The sequence below is a fragment of the Vicugna pacos genome, chromosome 15 (assembly GCF_048564905.1).
Source record: "Vicugna pacos chromosome 15, VicPac4, whole genome shotgun sequence".
NCBI lineage: Eukaryota > Metazoa > Chordata > Mammalia > Artiodactyla > Camelidae > Vicugna > Vicugna pacos.
In genome coordinates, this window is record NC_133001.1 from 41,318,914 (window position 1) to 41,337,412 (window position 18,499).

General features: G+C 53.0%; 1 protein-coding gene across 5 annotated transcripts in view; it reads right to left on the minus strand.

Moving 5' to 3' along the window:
- The window catches only part of TOGARAM2 (TOG array regulator of axonemal microtubules 2), a 49,182-nt gene that overhangs the window by 8,910 nt on the left and 21,773 nt on the right, over nt 1-18,499 (minus strand). For 3 of the 5 annotated variants that reach the window (XM_072937973.1, XM_072937971.1, XM_072937974.1), the window contains 11 exons: nt 17,791-17,957; nt 15,089-15,239; nt 14,698-14,862; nt 13,239-13,392; nt 12,408-12,513; nt 11,420-11,655; nt 9,320-9,478; nt 5,371-5,488; nt 4,897-4,991; nt 3,243-3,456; nt 2,172-2,388 (listed from right to left, as the gene is read on the minus strand). In XM_072937973.1, coding sequence (XP_072794074.1) covers nt 2,172-2,388; nt 3,243-3,456; nt 4,897-4,991; nt 5,371-5,488; nt 9,320-9,478; nt 11,420-11,655; nt 12,408-12,513; nt 13,239-13,392; nt 14,698-14,862; nt 15,089-15,239; nt 17,791-17,957 — 1,782 coding nt within the window. The remainder of the gene's footprint in view (nt 1-2,171; nt 2,389-3,242; nt 3,457-4,896; nt 4,992-5,370; nt 5,489-9,319; nt 9,479-11,419; nt 11,656-12,407; nt 12,514-13,238; nt 13,393-14,697; nt 14,863-15,088; nt 15,240-17,790; nt 17,958-18,499) is intronic. The other 2 variants (XM_072937972.1, XM_031684915.2) reach the window with 1 other exon arrangement.

The window sequence follows — 18,499 nt, forward strand, 5'->3', positions numbered from 1 at the left end:
TTTTTCCCCTCTGCAGAGGGGCTTAGACCATGCCAGGCAGTAGAGGACCATTCCCTGGGAAACCTTGGTTCCACTCCTGGTACTCCCTGGCAGTGATAAATTCTTGCTGGTAACCTAAATCCCTCCAGCTCTGACCTTTGTGGGTATGGAAGTCAGCTTATTACTTCACAGTTAAGAATACTTCCAAAAGCAGTGTTGCTGGTTGGGCTAAGAGGGTACAGCTCACGGCAAAGCCCACAGCCACACCTGCTCCAAATGACCTGGAGACAAGACCTTGGGCTTCACGCTTCGGGCCCCATAGGAGCCTTGTGCCAGTAGGTTAGTGGGCTCCATCCATCCCTTTGAGTCCAACCCCATGCCCATTCGAGGCTAGCACTGACCTAAGGGTTAGAGAAGAGGATGGTGCCTCTCATGCCTCCATTCTCTTGCACAAGATCCTCCGGCTGATGAACCAGAGGGAGCATCATCAGCCATCCCCAAGGAGACCCTGTGCCAGGAGGAAAGGAGGACTATAGGCAACTCCCTGGACCCTGCAACCTGCCTCAAGGTGTGGTCAGATCACAAAAGCAGGCAATCCCCAGGCCCCCTTTCTGGTGTCCAGCCCTGGTGGGCACAGCAGGGCCCCAAGTAGAGGGGACCTGAGTCTTGTGAGCACATGAGACACCAGCTTCTGCAGCCCAAAGCTCCAGAGCCTCAGCCTGCTCGAGGAGGCCGGCTCTTCCCCGGAGCGGGAAGAGTTAAAAGCTCTTCTCCCCAGACAAGGGTGCTCAGCCTCTTCAAACAGCTAAAGCCTATTTGGCTTGATGCAGGTTTTCCCAATAAATCCAGGGCCCACAGTGATTTACCAAGAGCCATAGTTATTGGCAACAGCAATCTCACTTACCCAGAGCGGCGCTGAGAACAAGCTGTAATTTAGAGCTGGATTTATTTTGTTTGTTCTACAGCAACAAACTCAGCAATTCATAAATTCTCTCTGAGATGAAGAGAGGAAATTGACAATATTTATGATCTTGGGAGGCGGAGAAGGGCCTGACCAGGCCTTTGATTTGTAACTGAAACTTCTCCGGGAGACTCCAGCCAAGGACACAGCTGCTGTCCCAGCCCCGGGGAGCTGGGCTCAGGCCAGGGTGCGGGATGGGGAGGAGGGGTGGGTGTGCCAGGCGGTGCTTCCAGCCTCAGCATTAGGATGCTCTGTGGGTTGCTCTGTGCCCATCAGGACACACAGCAACAACGTAAACAGCCGTTCTCAGGTCACAGGCTTCCTCACATCAAGGCAAGACTAGTTTGTGAAAACTTACGAGTCTACTGGTCTGGACGTAGTCTATCATAGACTATGTTCTCACACACCTGAGGTTTCGAACATGCACGTCAGTCTGTGTACAAATACACCAAATATCACCTAATCATCTATGAAAGGAGTGAACAGAATGTACCAGAATTGCCACCTACTGTTCGAGAATCAAGATGTGATACTGCAAAGCACATAAGGAACAGAGAAGCTCTTGCCTTTCTGGATGTCTCTGCCATAGCTCCTTCCTTTTTGCTCTTTTCATTCCTCCCCCAACCCCTCCATCCTCACTGTCCACTCATCACCCCAAATCCCTCCCATCTCAAACCCTGGCACCAGTCTTCCTCAAAGACAACCTTCATTCATTTCAAGCTCAGAAAGCCAATGGGATCCCATATCAGACAATCACCTGGGTCTACCCACCTGTCAACTCTGTCCTCTCCAACAGCCTTGCCCAACTGTCTCATCAGCATCCTGCCTGGTCCCCACACAAGCCACATCCCCTGCTACCATCTCACAGCTAGAAAAATGTGACAACTCTTCCTAACGCCTTCTTGGTAGTCCTGACCTGTTTTCCCATCAATGCCCTATTGGCTCTCTCGCTGTGGTGTTATGTGACCCAAGGTGGTCATTTCTATCACGTGTATCATAAGGAGGCAAGACCAGACGATCTCCACAGCTCCTCCACTTCTAGCAGTCTAAGACCCCCAGGGGGACATGACATGGAATAGCCTGCCAACCAAGAGCCCCTGCCTTAGGCAGCCCCTGGGGAAATGTTTGGCCTGAGAGCTAAACCAGTGCTGTTCTCTGCTCTGCTGATTCCCAGAACTGGGGAGGGCACCAGCTGCCTACCAAAGCCAAGTGGGGGCTGTGGGAGGCTCACCCAGACTCTCAATCATTGCATCCAGCACTGTCACAGCGGCGGCATAAACCCCCGAGTTCTTGGAGTTGAGGTTGTCTGCAACAGCGATGATGACAGAGGGCAGCATGGGGTGTAAGCTGTCTCTCAGCAGGGGGACCATCTTGGCAAGGGACTCTAGCGCCAACTGGTTTACTTTCTTGTTAGAATCCTGAAGCCTTGGGGTGAAAGCATCGAAGACCTATTGAGGGAACAGAAACCAAGAGCCAGTGGGAACCCAGGCTGGGCAGGAGTTCCACAGCCCAAACAATAGCCCTCAGCAGAGATTCCTCCTGCATCCCTGACTAGGCATCCAACCCATGCCAGAACATCCCCAGTGACCAAGAGAGCACCACTCAAAGGGGAGGGGGACGGGAGCGGGAAACCATCGTATGCTGAGTACTCGCTCAGTGCAAAGCATCTAGGGCACCTCGTTAGGTACTCTGCACTCACTCGAGGAGTGATCTTAACCCATGAAGCATGAGTTTTCATCCTCAGTTTACCATTAAAAACCAAACAAAACAAAAACTGAGGCTGAATGAGCCCAGTTCACACAGCTAGTAAGAAATTTCAAGCCTGTGTCTTAACCCTGCTATGTGGCTTGACTGTCCAGCAGCCTGACTCCCAGAAGGAGCAGGCATCTGCTCCCATTTCCAGCCTGTGAAAGGCTTGTGTCTACTCCAGACCCACCCACCCAGCCATCCTGGCCCAGTTGCCTGGCCAACAAAACACCCTACCCTCAAAACCTCAAGTGCATGGCTAGATCAGGAGCAGCCCGCAGCCACAGCACACCCTACCTCTGCCCTCCTCCCTGTAAACCTGCTGGAAGGATGAAAGATGCCCAGAACATCTCTGGGTGGTCCCAAGGCACCCAGCAGGAGGCTGTAACCTTGACCTCTAGGCCAGTTCCAGTTAGTCTTATGGTATTACCCTGGCAACTAGATAGAAAGGGCTTTTCAGGCTCCCCTTACCCTGAGGAATCTGGCACAATGCCTAACCCTTCTGGGTTTTCCAAATTGAAGGGAGGAGATGGGGCAGGGCTGGGGCAGCACTCACCTGGACCAGGTTGGCGGTGATGAGCTCGGGCTTGGCCTTACAGTGCTCAAGGAGCTGCCCCATGCCTTCCATCCGAGACTGGTACTCCTTGGCCTCCAGCAGCCGCGTCAGGTCCCGCAGCTGCCCCACCATGTCCAAGCCCCCCCGCATGGAGGAGCGCAGCCCTGTCAGCCGTGGGCCATTGGATCTGAGCCTATATGGAAGGAGGTCTGACCTGGGGATGAACACACCTCCTGTCCCATGCACATCCCCTCCCCTCAAAGACAGGTGGGGATGAAACAAGATTCACCTGCTGCTTAGTCTACCCCCACCTGCTGCTAGGGGACAAGGCTTTGGGAACTCTGGAAATGACTTTTCCTCAGGGGGCAACAATATCTAGAGCCAAGAGTACCAACCCCCTGTCAGGGGCAGGGCTCTCTCTTTCTGCCTTTTTTTTTTTTTTCAGAAGCTATGTTAAGAATGGGGCTGGGGGAGCTTGGAGTGAGGGGTTAGAAGTCCATGAGAGGAAGACTGGTACTCATTTAATCCAAGAGAGGGGAAGATCTTTCCAGGATCCTCTATCCTGACGCCTGGTTGCCTAGGGCCTGCTCACACTGCCCTGGTACTAGGGAAAGGTTAAGGAGCCCTGTTCTCTTCCACTGGGATCGCATGCCCATCATACTCCCCTGGCCAGCAGCTTCACCCAGAGCATTATCCCAGATCCCCAATCCAGAGCCTGGGTCGCACCCACAGGAGCACATCATTCATTCTGTCATTCATCCCTGCATTCCACGCTCTTTGCCTACTGAGCGCTAAGAGCTGTGCTGGACTCAGAGAACAACGAGACGAGAGACGCGGTCTTCACCCTGAGGTGCCCACTGAGGGAGACAGAGGACTGGAGAATGGGGCAACCTGTCCACCCAGAGGACAGGGGGACAGAATGTCAGAGAGGCTTCTGGGAGAAGGTGACAGGTGAGTGAAATCTTGTAGGACAAACAGGCATGTTCTAGGTGCAGAAGGCACAGCATGAGCAAAGGCACAGGAGGGAGAGAGACAGCGAGGGGCGGGGAACAGGAGCTGCTGCGGTCTGGCTGGGAGAGCGTGCATGGGAGAGAGCAGGGCGGAAGAGGTGGGCAGGGGCTTCCCTGTGGGTCCCGCTAAGGAGTCCAGATGTGGTCCTCCCGGGGCACTGCAGAAGGGGATTAAGTTTTAGGCACAGGAGTGACTGTCAGATTTCTGCTGGGTTTCCGGCTCCTAGCACCCACACTTTAGCCCCTTGGCCCAGTCCTTCTCATGTGCTTTGGTTCCACCTCTGCCTCTAAATTAGCCCTAGGCTGGCCACTCTGATGGTGAATGGGTCTGCTGAGTGAGTTAACAGAGAAACGCTGAGCTCACCTGACCAATAACCCATCCCACTGGAACTGCACCCACACAGTCGAGACTGCAGGAACCCACTTCTACTGGCGGATGCTCCTGAGCCTGGGATTTGTGCTCCCTGAGACTTGGGCAGGGAAACCCATCCTGTAAATTCACCCAGGAGTCCTGCTGCCCCAGCTAGGTCTCAGTCGCAGCCCAGACACACGCCCCCTCCCAGAGCCACCTCGGCCTGGGCCGAGCAGAGCGCCGCTATCAGCAGCTGCGGATGTGGAGCCCGGAGAGACAAGGTCTACTGTACCTGGCCTCGCTGGGCAGCCCGCTCTCACACACCACCAGGCTCCTCGACACCTTGCGACCTTTGGCAGATGGAAGCTCACCACCATCTTCTATTCCCTTGAAAAATACACACAGAACATGAGCCAGAAGGCTGGCCCTCTGGTGGACTGCAGACCCTCCAGTCTAGACCATAGCAGGAGAGATAACCCCTTCCACCTGGGAGAGCTTCAGAGGACACAGCGGAGCCTTCCGGATCACTGGCAGTTAAGCCAGGGGTCAAGATCCCCATTTAAAAGATGGAGGCCCAGAGGCCCAGGGAGGCCCAGGAGACACGGGCAGTGGGAGGCAGAACCAGGCACAGAGGAAGGAGATTTCACCTGTCAGAGTCGTGCAGGAAGCTAAAGCCTCTGGAGTGCACTCCCCACTTCCCTGACTGGCTGCCAGGTTCTGCTCTGCTCCCCACCCCAGACCAGCTCGCACCTCACAGCTGGCTCACCCGCTGTTTAACAGCCATCATGACCTTCCGCAAGTCGTGGGACGGGAGGGACTGCTTCAGAAACGCATCAAACTTTGTGTTTGACATCAAGATATTCACCATCTTCCGGCCATAAAACCTGCCACAGGAGAAAAGCAGGATGAAAAAACAGCCACAGAAACACAATGTAAAGTTGCTTCATAGCTTTATATGATTTTTCTAATTACAGTGGGAGAATTTTCAGTACTTTTTCTAATCGTGACAGTAATCCCCACCTAGTTAAAAAACTAGATTTATAAAAGAATAAACATCAACCATAAACCCATTACCAAAAGCAAACCTCTATTAAATTTTTACTTATTTTCTTATAGTCTTTTTTCCCATGCATTTACATTTTAGATGACATCAGAATGTATATACAACTTTTACCAGTTTTTTTCACATGATCATTAATCATATTCCCATGGCATCCCTTTTAATGGCTCAATAATATTCTGTTTGATGGCTATACCAAAGTGTACTTAATTTTCTTCTAGCATGAAACATGTAGAAGTCTGAGAAAGGGTGCAGTGGGGCAGTATTGGAGAAAGTGGTCAACTCTACCCGATAAACATTGGTGGTCAGGAGAGGGAATCAAGGGGGGCTTCATTGGAGAGGTGACTTTGGGTTAGGACTCAAAAGATGAGTAGGAGTTCACAAGTGAGATGGGATTAAGGACTGAAGGAGGATAGTCATTCCAGGGTCCATAAGGCAGTCTGACAGGTCTGCAGGTGTGTGGCAGGGGAAAAACAGGCAGGGCCTGTTCCCAGGAGGAGAGCAGGCTGGAGGAGAAGGCAGGACCCCACTTCGGGAGGCATGAAGGAGGTGGGCTTTCAGCTGCAGGCAGTGGGCAGCGGAGGAACGATCAGACTTGCACTTCAGTCAGAATGTCTCAGATAGCAGCGTGGAGGACGGATCCCGGGGACAAGGCCGGGGGCCGGGAGACCTGTCAGGAGGCTGTGTGATAGCCCAGCAAGAGATGTTGAAGGCCTGACATAAAGCAGTAGGAACGGGGTCAGTAGGCATGATCAGATTCAAGAGCTGCTAGGGAAGACGAAACTGCCGGACTTGGAAGCTGATTGGAGGCGGAGCTCGAAGCATCTAGAATTATCAGATTTCACTCAACCTTCATTGATTGTAAAATGCACCATTAATTTATTTTCCACTAAGGAAAACCAGAAAAAGACACTGGCGATTTCCACTGCCTTCAGTGACACCGCCCTGTCCTTTCTTCCTTAGGTCAAGTAAAGTGCTTGACAGTTGCTTTGTAAGAAACTGTGGCATTTGGTCATTCCTTCAATGACGAATGTTTGCATTAACATCTAATTTATGTCCCATCACTCCATTTCCATGCCTTTTCTCACACATTAACTCTTCATTTCAATGCCAAATAATAGTGTAATATTTCTAAGACATTTCATATCATGATGAAACTCAACAATTCTCCACAGTGACTTATTAAAATAAATATAAAAGGCTAACCAGCAGAGAAGGGCTCATAGTGTAGTTCCTACAAAGCAAATGGTAATTCAAAGGTTTATCCTATGAGCAACAATGATCAAGCTTGCAATTGTGTAGATAGTAAAAACCCAAGTCATAACTGCTGCCTGGCCAACAGCAACTGTGAGACGCCTAGGATTCTAAGATACTAAAATGTGGGTCAAAAAATGTGTGTCTTAGAATCAGTGAAGTATGAAATTCCCCATTTTGCATCTTGGATGACTCAGTAAATCACAGTGAGGGAACACAGTCAGAGACGCAGGCTTCTGGAGAAGGCAATGAGTTCACTTAGGGACAGTTTGCACTAAGATGACAATGGGACATCTGGGTGGTGGGTCCTATGGAGGCATCCAAGAGATTGGACTTATAGAGGGATTGGCTGGGAGGAAGACATTGGGAAGCATCAGAGTTTGATGTGACTGGGGCCACGGGAAGTGATGACACCTCTCAGAGAAACCTGCAAGAGGGGGACAAAGACTGAAGACACTCCTGCAGTCATGGGCATCCAGGGAGCAGGTGGGGGAGAAATGCACAGAGGGACAAAGAGAACCACGGGGTGTGCTGCCATGGAAACTGGAAGCACAGGGTTCCAGGAAGGGAAATGAAGGGCAGTCAGTGTCATCCAATGAGAGAGAAAGGTCAGAATGGAGAGGAGCTTAGATCTGGAGAGAGATTAGATCTTGACATCCATCCCCCTCAACCATTAAGAACAAACCAATCACAACCTTCTACTTCCCTCACAATATGCCTCATTTCAGTAAATGGCACTGTCATTCACTAAGTTGTTCAGTTTAAAAACCTAAGCAGTATCTTTGATTCCTCTTTGAAATCCTCACCACCCACCTGCTATGGGCTCTGCCTTCAAACTACACCCCTCCCCCGCCTCCCCTGCTGCCAGCCTCCGGCACAGCTCACCCGGACTGTGGGGCAGCCATCTGCCTGGCATCCCTCCTCCACCCTGGCCCCTCCCCCACCATCAATCCTCCAGTTAGTGGTCAGAGATTTTTTTTTTTAATCAAAAGGCTAGCAAACATGAAGAAGTACTGAAACTCATTACTAGTCAGGGAGGCGAAAAAGGACTCTGAAACAGCAAGGACTGAACGTTTTTACCCATCAGACTGATGAAAATCTGAAGTTCAGAAACTGCAAGGTCAGGGGGATGTAGGCACCCCAAGCACTGCAGGAGGGGCAGAGGGGCGAGGGCTCCCGCCAATGCTCGGGCTGCCTAAGTGACGCGGCCCTTGGCCTCACTCCCACTCTGGGCTTATTCCTGAATTCATCCTCCTGGGCTGTTGGGGGTACTTCGGAGGATGTGAGGTGCAGCACTGTGGGAGTGCAGTGGCAAGGGTGGGAGGAGCTGCATGCAGTGCCTCCCTCCAGGGTGCACCCTCGGGCAGCCACGTGAATTTACCATGTGGGACACAACACAGGACGCAGTGTGGACGTGCTCTCTGGAGCTGTACCCACCATAGTGGCATCTCCAGACGATAACATGGCATGAACCAAGGAATGTGAGTAACTGGACCCCAGCTCCAGCTTCTGAACATGGTTAATCAGGTCCTATCGCTCTCATGCTTGAAACCATCTAATACGATCACACTCCTACTGAAAAACCCTCCAGTGGCTTCCAGTCACCCACAAACCAAAATCCCAACTCCTGACCGTGGCCTGTGAGGCCCTCCCTGGCCTGGCCTTGTCCTCTCCGTCTCGTGGCCCACCCCTCCCCTCACTCACTGTGTCCCAAGCAGCCTAGCCTTTCTCTTTGCTAAACCCCAAGCTGATCCCATCCAGGGGCCTTGGTTCTACCTTTCTTTGCTGGGACTTCTGCACCCCAGACCCTCAAAGAGCTGGCTCCTACCAGCCCATCCATTCTCAACCCAAATGTCACTCCTTAGAAAGATCTCCTCTGACTCTGAATCTAAAGTAGCCTTGACCCCACTCTCCATTACCTCTTGTTTTTATCCCTTACCTGGGTCTAAAACTCTCATCATTATTACTTGTTTACTACCCAACTAGGAGGTAAGCTCCAAGACAGCAGGGGCCTAATTTTTCTTATTCACGGCCGTATCCGTAGTAATGAAAACACTGCTCATCAAATCTCTCTTGAAAAAATGAATGAATAGTTTTATTGAGAATGGAGCTGGGGTGGGACAGGAACTAGAATAAGATGGCAACAGCCAGAGAGGGAGTGGAAGGCGAGGAAGGGGAGGCAAGGAGCAGGGAGCATCCCCTGAGCGGGCCTGGCTGTAACTGCGTGGAGAGATGGGACGACAGCTGTAAGGAAAGGTCACAGCTTCGTCCATCCAACTGTCCCTCCCTGTAGCCTCAAGGAAGCTGAACTCCATGGGCAGTGCCCTCAGGGCTGGCTGGTTGCCTTACCTGCCCTGGGCTGGCCAGGTCAGCTGTCCCCAGGACCCTGACCCTGCATTACCTGGTGTCCGGGTTGGAGTCCTGGGCCAGCCTCACCAGGTTGTGCACCAGCACGTCTGTGCTGTCTCTAGTGCCTGAGAGAAGCTTCTCGGCGCCTATCTGCTCCAGGACGACAGAGAGGTGCTCGGCAGTGCATTTCCGGACCAAGGGATTTCGGTGGCTGAAAGGAAATGCAATCATGAGCAAGGGCTCAGCCAAGGAATAGGATGTGGGGGGTCCCCCGACCAGCACACATGGACCTACATCTTGTGCATCCCTGTTTCATGCCACAATGGGCTCAAAATTTTTTCTGGTGTGGGCTAAGGGGAATCTTCAAGGACAGAGCAGGCCCTTCCTGACACTGGAACCAAGGATAATGGCAGGGTAGCAGGAGCACGTGAAGCTGTGTGATGTCCCCTAGACGCACCATATGCCCACCATCCCCATGCCTTCCTGAGCGCGTGTTCTGCCTTTGCCTAAATGCCCTTCCCCACCTTCTCTCCACCTAGAATATCCTACCTCTGCCTTTTGAGCCCCCCCCCCCAGGCAGAACGAGTGCTCCCTGGAGGCAGCACTGTTCTTGTCCCCTGGGAAGGTGCATCCCTGTGGCTCTCCAGTCAGGCTGGAAGCTCCCAAGGAGCGGGAACCAAGTCTCCCTCCCAGTCGACACCCCAGTGCCCTGCTGGTGCCAGCACCTGCCAACACTTCAACACTTCCTGGGAGTTTTACTGCATGTTGAGCTGAATTGAGACAGGAGAGAGGGACAAGTGATTAATGGGTGATTTCACGGGGAACTTGAAATCTCACGGGAGGACCCCCTCAGGATGTCCCCTTTCTCTTTTCACCTTATTCGAGCAAGGTTATGTGTCCACAATCCATTAGGTGACACTGGCCCCTTCTCCCCACTGGGATACATCCCAGTGGAACACAAGGGAGACTCCTGGGCTCTCCCTACTTAGTATGGTCCAGGGACTAGCACCATTAGCATCTGAATCAGAATCTGCATTTAGCAAGATCCCCGGAATTCAATTACACAGCCCTGTTCCAGGCTCCCCTGAGGACAACTGATCCCATTCCTGCTGACAACAATCCATTGCCTTAGTTTGTTGTGAGCGCACCCCCTCTGCCAGGCACCTACTAAGTACCTTCTTACTAAGTGCCTTCGAAGCAGTGTTTCCTCAACCCCTGAAGCTACTACTGTCATCATCCTGCAGGTGAAGAGGTGGAGGCATAGGGAGGAATCCAGAAAAAAGCACAATCAATTTCCCCCAAGTTAATAATAGCCACAGTGAGCACTCAGCAAATTATTAGGTAGAGGCAGGCCTGCTCTAAGTGCTTTTTCATGAATCAATTCCTTTACCCCTCACAACTTTATTATTACCCCCGTTCTACAGATGAAAAAACGGAGGCATGGGGAAGTTAAGTAAAAAGCCAGGATTTGAACCCCGGCCTCATGGCTCCAGAATCTGTAGGCAAAGGCCTCTTGGCTGCAACAACTCGCCCTGGGTTCTGCCTGACAGACCACCCTGCAGAAGGGTCAGTATTGTGACTGGCTTATTGGGGTTGGGAGTCACGTCGCACTGTGGGAGAAAGGGCTTGGGAAACGCTTCTGGTTTTGCTGTTGGTTCTTGGTTCTGGTTTTTACATAAAGAGAAAGCAAATCAGGCTGCAGAAAGACTCCAAGAGCAGCCCGCCCCCTCCTCCTCCTCCTCAGAAGGCCAAGCGGCACCAGCTGGAGTAGATTTTTGTGCTTGCTCTCCTCCTGGCCCAGATTTCATCAGGAACAGCGCTCCCCTGGGAGAGGGGCCGGGGCTCCTCAGGCCCAGGCCGAAGGCTGCCTCTGGCGCTCAGTCTCCAGGGACATTACCATGGCCACTATGGGCTCCCCGGTCTTGAGCAGAACAATAGCACCTCTCCCCTCCCAGCTGGGGCCTGGGGCTGCCCTGAGGCCCCTCATCCCCAGCCTGGCCCAGGAGAGGTGGGGGAGAAGACCACTGGGGAACGGGGGTTGTCCTCCCCCAGGTAAACATGTGAGGCACCTGCTCCTCTCCCATCCCAGGGTCTCTCCCTTTGCCCCTCGTTCCCAGGCCACCCTCTCCCCTCAAAGGAGGCCTCTGCGTACTAGATGCCCACTGAGGTGAGGGCCACAAGGGAGCGGGCCGGGGTCACATGCTCCACCATGGCCCCCAGGGACCGGTTGGCTGCTCTCTGGATGAACTCGCTGGTGTTCCCCATCTTCTGGAGCAGGCAGCGGGCGATCTCCTCAGCCTCCTGGTCCATATTCTTCTTCAAGGCCCGGAAGAGGTCTCCCAGGGTGCTGATGGCCAAGCGGGATACCTTGGAGCGGAGGTTGGTGACCTTGGAGAGAGATGAGAGAAGGACCCTGCAGGCCTGCTGGGTGCTGCCAAGGGCTCCGGCACATACGGAGAATGGAGCACTGTACCGCCTCCCAAGGCCTCCACCCTTGCCTGGGCCTGGGCCTCGCCAGGCTGGAAATGGTCACCCTGCAGCAGTTCTGGGCAAAACAGTCCCATTTTTAAAAAACACTGTTACTGTTGTTATTATCATAATGATCAATTCCATCATTATCGTCTCAAATTTGTACAACACTTAGTCTTGAAAGCACTTTTACAAATAATGTTTAATTTGATCTTCACAAGGCCCCCTCACTGGAAAAGTCTATTCCTGAGGGCAAGGGGCACAGCCTCCACTTGTGATAAGGTGTAGCCTAGGCCAAGCCCCAGCCCCACAGGAGAAAGGGTTTGGGAAGTTACAACTGCCTAGAAGTTGGAGATCTGGCCTAGAACACTCCATCCCTCCCCAGGCATTCTGAGTACAATGCAGGACTGTGACAAATGGGCACACAGGATTCTGATTGTTTCAATACCCAGAGATCAGAAAGAAGGAAACCCCAGGCCTCAGTTTTCCAATCTGAGAAATGGGTGGCTAGCTCCCATCTCAGGGGCTGGGGACTGAGAAATAGGAATGCCCGTGTTCTGGGCACCATGGGCCCCTCTGTGGCTGCTGTTGTGACCCTCACTGAGCAGCAGCACCAGGGAAGAGGGGCTGGCTGGGGATCGGGCAGAGGGCACAGACACAGGATGCCTCACCTCTCCAGTCACAGCCAAGGACACATCGTGCAGCCTCCCAGCGAGGACCTCTGCGTGACAAGCCGCCAGGCGCTGGACACTCACCAGGCCTTTCTCCTTCATCTGCCTGAGAAGCAAGTCCAGGCCCTATCACAGGCAGGTGGGGAGGGAGGAGCCCCTCCCTCTGCAGACCAGGGCCCCCACTCCACCACTGCTACCCCCACCACAGCAAGGAGGGATTCGATGGCCTCAGTGGCAGGGTGCCCTGGTGTAACATCCAGGCTGAAATCTTAACAGTCCAGTAAAAGCCATTTTATGGGGCCCATGACTCACTCTCACCCAGGATGGAAGCCCACACCCAGGACCCTGGTCTATGCCCCAACAAAGCCGGCACCATCAAGAGAAGGCACTTGAACATGAGGACAGAGGACAGGGAGGTCTTCCTGCAAATGTTCTGGACCCCAAGACATCACTCTGCTCATGACCAAGATTTTGTGTGTCCACTGCCGCAGTGGGAGGAACACTGGAGCAGAATGACCTTGATTTAGAGAAATGGAGGGCAAGGGCCTATCTTGGGCCCCACAGAAGTATTGCGGAGTCAGGTCACACTTGCCATGCTGGCTCTGGTGTTTCGTAGAGCTGTGCACGGGCTGTTGGAGGGCCCAGGGCAGATGCAGGAGGCCAGACTCACTCAAACACACACACACGCACACACACACACACACACACTCTCTCACTGGAACCCTCCTCAGGACCAGCCCGCTAGGGCAGCAGGGGAGGCGGGCAGCCGGGAGCAGGAGCCACTCTGCAGCCCTCCCTCTGCCACAGTGCACAAAGGGAGTGTTTCCTCACCAGTTGCTGCTGTCCAAGCACTGGAGGGCATCTACCAGTCCCAACTCCGGGTTTGAGAAAGGCCTCAACTCCTTGAAAGCCCGAAGATCTGTCTCCTCCTCCTCTTCCTCCCACTCAGGAGACCCCAAAGTAAGCACCGCAGGTAAGGAGTGAGCTGCACTCACAGAGGAGGAAAGGAGCAGGCAGAATTCACCAGGAGGACCCGAAGCCTGGCCCACAGCACAGCACTGAGCCCACCTTAAGGGGAGCCAGGGTTGTGCGGGGAGAAGGGACCTGTGAGGGCTGAGAAGCCGGGGCCTGAGCTATACTCCTGGGAGACCCACGAAGACCGCCTAACTCCCTACCTTTCGCTGACTGTTCCCTGCCATTGCCAACCTGATTAATAAACAAACTGGCCTGTGACACGCTGCTTGGTGCCAAGTGACCAAGCCCATCTAGCTGGTGATCCGCCCCCATCCTGCCTTCTCTGTGGCTGAGGCAAGGCCAGCGAGTCCGTCAAGGAGTGACCCCCCTACTCACTTTGGTGGCGCTCTAACCTCGTCCCCACCAGGAGCCTGTGCTACAGCTTCTCCTCCTCCTCCTCCCCCCGATTCTCCATCCTTTCATGAAACTTCTGCCATTGCCCATGTGAGTAGGGGGCAGCCTGGGTGGTCACCTGGCCAAGAGAGGAACAGTAAAGTGTCTCTGGGCCTGCAGCGGGAATTGTGGGTGGTGGGACAGGGCCACTCTGCTCCAGCGTTCCTCCCACTGTGGCAGCAGACACACAGATTAGACTTTCGGCTTTGATGGGATCAAAAGGATAGAAAGAGAACGGAAAAGGGAGGTACGACACTATTACTTCTAGTATGAAGATGATGCTCTATCTACCATCAATGTCCTACCACATCCTATACTTAAAGAAACTCTGAACCAGGTTGGTTGTTTTCAGATGTTCTTTAGTTGCAAAATCTATTCAGATGAAACATCACATGGATGTCCTGTATGCAAAAAGGTGAGGCCAAATAGAATGGGGATAGAGCCTCCCCTTTGTCCCTTGGCACCTTCCTGAGTGTCCCATAGAACCTTAAGGTCCTTGGATCCCAGCCTGTAACCAGCCCTGTCCAGCCCTGACATTATGAGGCAACATGCAAGGTCTTCCAGGAACCCTCTTTTCCATTTCCCAGTGTTTCCAGCTACCTCCATGGAGGCTGTTTCCCAGCACCGTGGTCCTGGTGCACGGGCAAGTCCTCTAGGACACGTCATGCAGGCTGGGCACACCTGTCGTGCCGTCCACAATTCCCGTTACAGTGCCCTGAGAGCCCAGCCTGGCCCACAGACACTTTACTGTTCCTCTCTCTGGCAAGGTGGCCACCCAGGCTGCCCCCTACTCTAACATGGGCAGTGGCAGAAGCAGGGGTCACCTTTGTCCCCCAAAGCATCCTGAGACAGCACAGCAAGAGGGACATGTGCCCCCACCCACCTGAAGCGTGGCGGGCAAAGCTGGGCTCCTGTTTGCTGACAGGGATGCTGGGCAGGGAGGCCCGGTTGGCCCGTTTCCTCAGGATGACGCCCATGTTGTTTCTGCATGGGCTGCTCAGCCCGGTGGGCACAGATAGGGTCCTGCTGCCCCGGAGGGGAAGGAGGCCTGTGGAGGCAGAAAAAGTCCTAGCGCGGAGCCAGTCCTGTCTGCCCTGCTAGCCCCAGTGTCTCCCTTTGGAAACGGGCCCATGACTGGGCTACGAGAGATCAGACATGGCTCCCTGTCCCGTCTAAGGACAGAGAGGCAGGGAGGTGTGGGGAGCCTCCCTTTCAGCCAAGGTGTTGACCAAGAGGTCTCCCCAGCCTGAGGGATCCATCCCAACTCCTAATACCTTCCTTCATTGAGGTTCTCTGGGAGCCCAGGCTCTGGGAAGCCAGCTCCCTCTCCTTCTCTGGGTCCTTCTCCATCCAGAACGACTCCATCTCCTTCATCTGCTTCAGCCGCATCTTCTCCTGGGCAGACTTGGAGATGGTGACCTGGGTCTGGCACAGGGTCAAGGCAGACTCCATCACTGTGGGGACCCAATTGTACTTTCTATACCTGCTTCAGTTATTCAATCACCAGGAGAGTGAGGGGCCCCTGTGTGCCCATTGCTGTTCTGAGTGAGGAAAAGTTTCAAGGCCTTGCTCCCAGAGAGATGTGTGGAGTGGGGAGATGACAGCAAACAGATCAGCCTCTAATGACAGGCAACACACACCAGAAAGGAAGTAAGGGATACAGGGTGACAAGGCTTCTGTTTCAGGTAGGGAGGCCCAGAGGGACTCCCCAGGGCCATGAAATTGAAGTAGAGACACAAATGCAGTGAGGAGCAGTCTTGCAGGTTCCTAGGGGAGATGTATTCTAAACAGAGGGAGCAGTGAATGCAGAGGCCCTGGGGCTGGAGTGTGCTGGGCATTGGCTGGGAGCCCTGAGGAGGGCACGGGCTGGGGCACCGTGAGTCACAGGAGAGACAGGACACAGGTCATAGGTGGCAGGGTTTGGGGGGGTGGGGCGCAGGAGCCACAGTGGGCTGGACCCTGTGGTCCGTGCCTTGGGGTTTTCCTCTGGAGGATGCAGCAAGCCACGGGAAGTTTTGAGCAGAAGAGTGGTATGGTCTGACTCCTTTGTTTTCTTTGGCTGGCTAGGGGGATTCTCTAAGTATTGTTGTTTTTTATAACTTTTCATTTTGAAACAATTTAAGACTCACAAAAAATTGTCAAAACCAAACCAAGAGGTCCCACATGGTAGGACTTGGACCAGGATAACAGGAATAAGGATGGTAGAACAGCCAGATTCTGGACATGTTTCAAAAGTAGAGCCCATGGCTTTGCCTGATATGTGACGTGCGGGATGAGAGAGAAAGACAGGAGGCAGGGTGGACCCAAGCTTTTTGGCCGGAGCTGCTGGAAGGCTGGAGTTGACTTTTACTGCTATTCATGGAAAGGGGACTCTGGGGAAAGAGGAGGTTTGGTGGTATGAATTTCAACAGTGGAGTTTTGGAAGAAGTAAGTCTGAAGTATAATTAGATACCTAATGGAGAGGTTGAGCATCAATTCTGTACAAATATGGTCACATAATTTAACTGCTACTGGAGATCTGGGAAGGTCTGGGCTGGAGAGGGAAATACGGGAGAGCTCAGCATAGAGGCGGTGCTTCATGCCGTGGACTGGACCAGGTCACGGGGGTCAGTATAAACAGACAGGAGGCTGGAGGTCCAAGCTCTGGGGTCTCCAGCACATAGAGATCAGGAAGACACAGAGGAGCCAGTGAAGAAGGCTGGGAAAGGAGCTAACTTTGATGCAGTCAGAGAAGCAAGAAAGAAGCCATCTCTCATCTCCATCCGTTGGTGGGGAATTCAAGAAGGATGAGCCACAAAAGCTGGCGATGAGTCGAGTCAGAAGAACACTGAGATGTGCTGCATGTGGGAAGGTCATGGCCATTGGTGCCTCAATGGGGACAGTTTCAGTGGGTCTGTGAGGACTAAGCCCCACTGGCCTGGACTCAGGAGAGAATGGGGGGAGAGACAAGGAAGTATTTTTGCTTTGGTTTGGTTTAATTTTCTTAAGATGAGAGAAGTAACAGAAAGCTAAGATGCTAGTGGGAATGATCCAATTTCAAGGAGAACACTATTGATGCAGAAGGAACAAGGGCTGGAGTTGGGATGTCTAGCTCAGATGGATTGAGCTAGAACAATAGGAGGTGTTGAGTGAATGGGATGCTTGAGGTTGGGATGATGGTGGGGGGAAGTTATCTGCAGAGCCCAGGTCTGTGGTATGACCATGGGAGTGAGTGGCTAAGGTGGGGTGGGGGATGAGATCATTTCATGGCCCTGAGTTACGTCTCCTTTGTCTCATGGTCTGTCACCCTCGCTGGGGTGGGCTGATGTGGAGCCTGGTCCTCATCAGCATCACTGGATCCTGGCCCTAACAGAGCACATGCACAGAGCAGGCTTTCAAGATACGTTTGTTACACTCATATCTCTGTTGCAAAGAATGAACACAGGTCCCCATAAAAGTCACTCTCCAAGTTTTATTCAGTTCATCCAGTCTAGGATCGGGGTGAATCATCTGGATCAAGGTCACCTCAGAAGTACAAGGTATTTGTCAGCCCATCAAGCACAGCCTTTGGCTGATCTGCCTCTGAGTCAGCTGCCTCTGAGTTGCTATCTTGGGTGCTGGTTCAAATTACTCAGCTTGGTTCACCTAAGCCCCTCTGTGCTCTCCCCACATCCTGCTTCCTTCTGAACCATGTGTGACCTCTCTCTGCCTCCCCTCCTCCCTCATCCCCGCCCCTCTGCTCCCTGCTATACTCTTCCCTTCACCTAGTCCTTCTCATCCCCATCCTTTTCCTCCTCCTCTGTTTCTCTTCTTTTCTTCAGCCTTCACCCCAAACTCATCTACAGGTTCTAGCCTCAAGTATTAGGGGCAGCTGCCTTGGGGCTCTTCCTTGCTTTCCTCAAGCTGGTCCCACACTCACGTATTTCAGAAACATGTGTGCATTCAGCCAGTGGTCCACTTTGACCCCAGCTTCCTCCTCCCCTCGCTTTCCAGGTACCTTAGTGCTACTCTCCTTCTGGTCTTCTTCTTTTAGTAAGGGGTGGGCTTCCTTGGCATGGCTGAAGGAGAAGGCGGTCAGCATAGGAGCGCACTGAGATGAAGGCAGGGCAGGCCTCTCAGGGGCAGCAGGCCTGTCTCTGACAGGTGGGACCAAAGGTTTTGGCTCTGAGGAGTCGAGAACAAGAATGGAGCTGAGGACACCCAGAACCCTGGAGCAGCTGCCATCCCTTTGATCCTGAGGCTCTATGACCCTGTGACTGGTGTAACATTTTACTGCCTAAGCCCTCCACCCTTGGTTCTCCTGCCCAAAGCTTCCTAATGGAGAAAGACACAGGTTAAATTTACTCTACAGAGCAGCATTCACAGTTATAGAACAGGCTGCCCAAGGACCAACACCCTCCTTCTTTAATCCATCCATCCATCCTTCCATCCATCCATCCATCCATCCATCCATCCATCCAACAATTATCACACACCTTACTCTAAGACAGGGGAGGGAGGGAGGAGAAGAGGCAGGAAACAGAAGCAGATCTGTTATCTAAGAGGTTTAAGGTATTTCCTGAGAATATAAGTCTATCTTACCTGGGAGGTGTGAACTTCAGGAAGACGAAAAGTAAACTGAGCCCACTGAGCATTATAAACCACCATGCACCTTTCCGAGACCATGACACAGTACAAAGAGACCAGCGAACTAACTCTAGACCAAT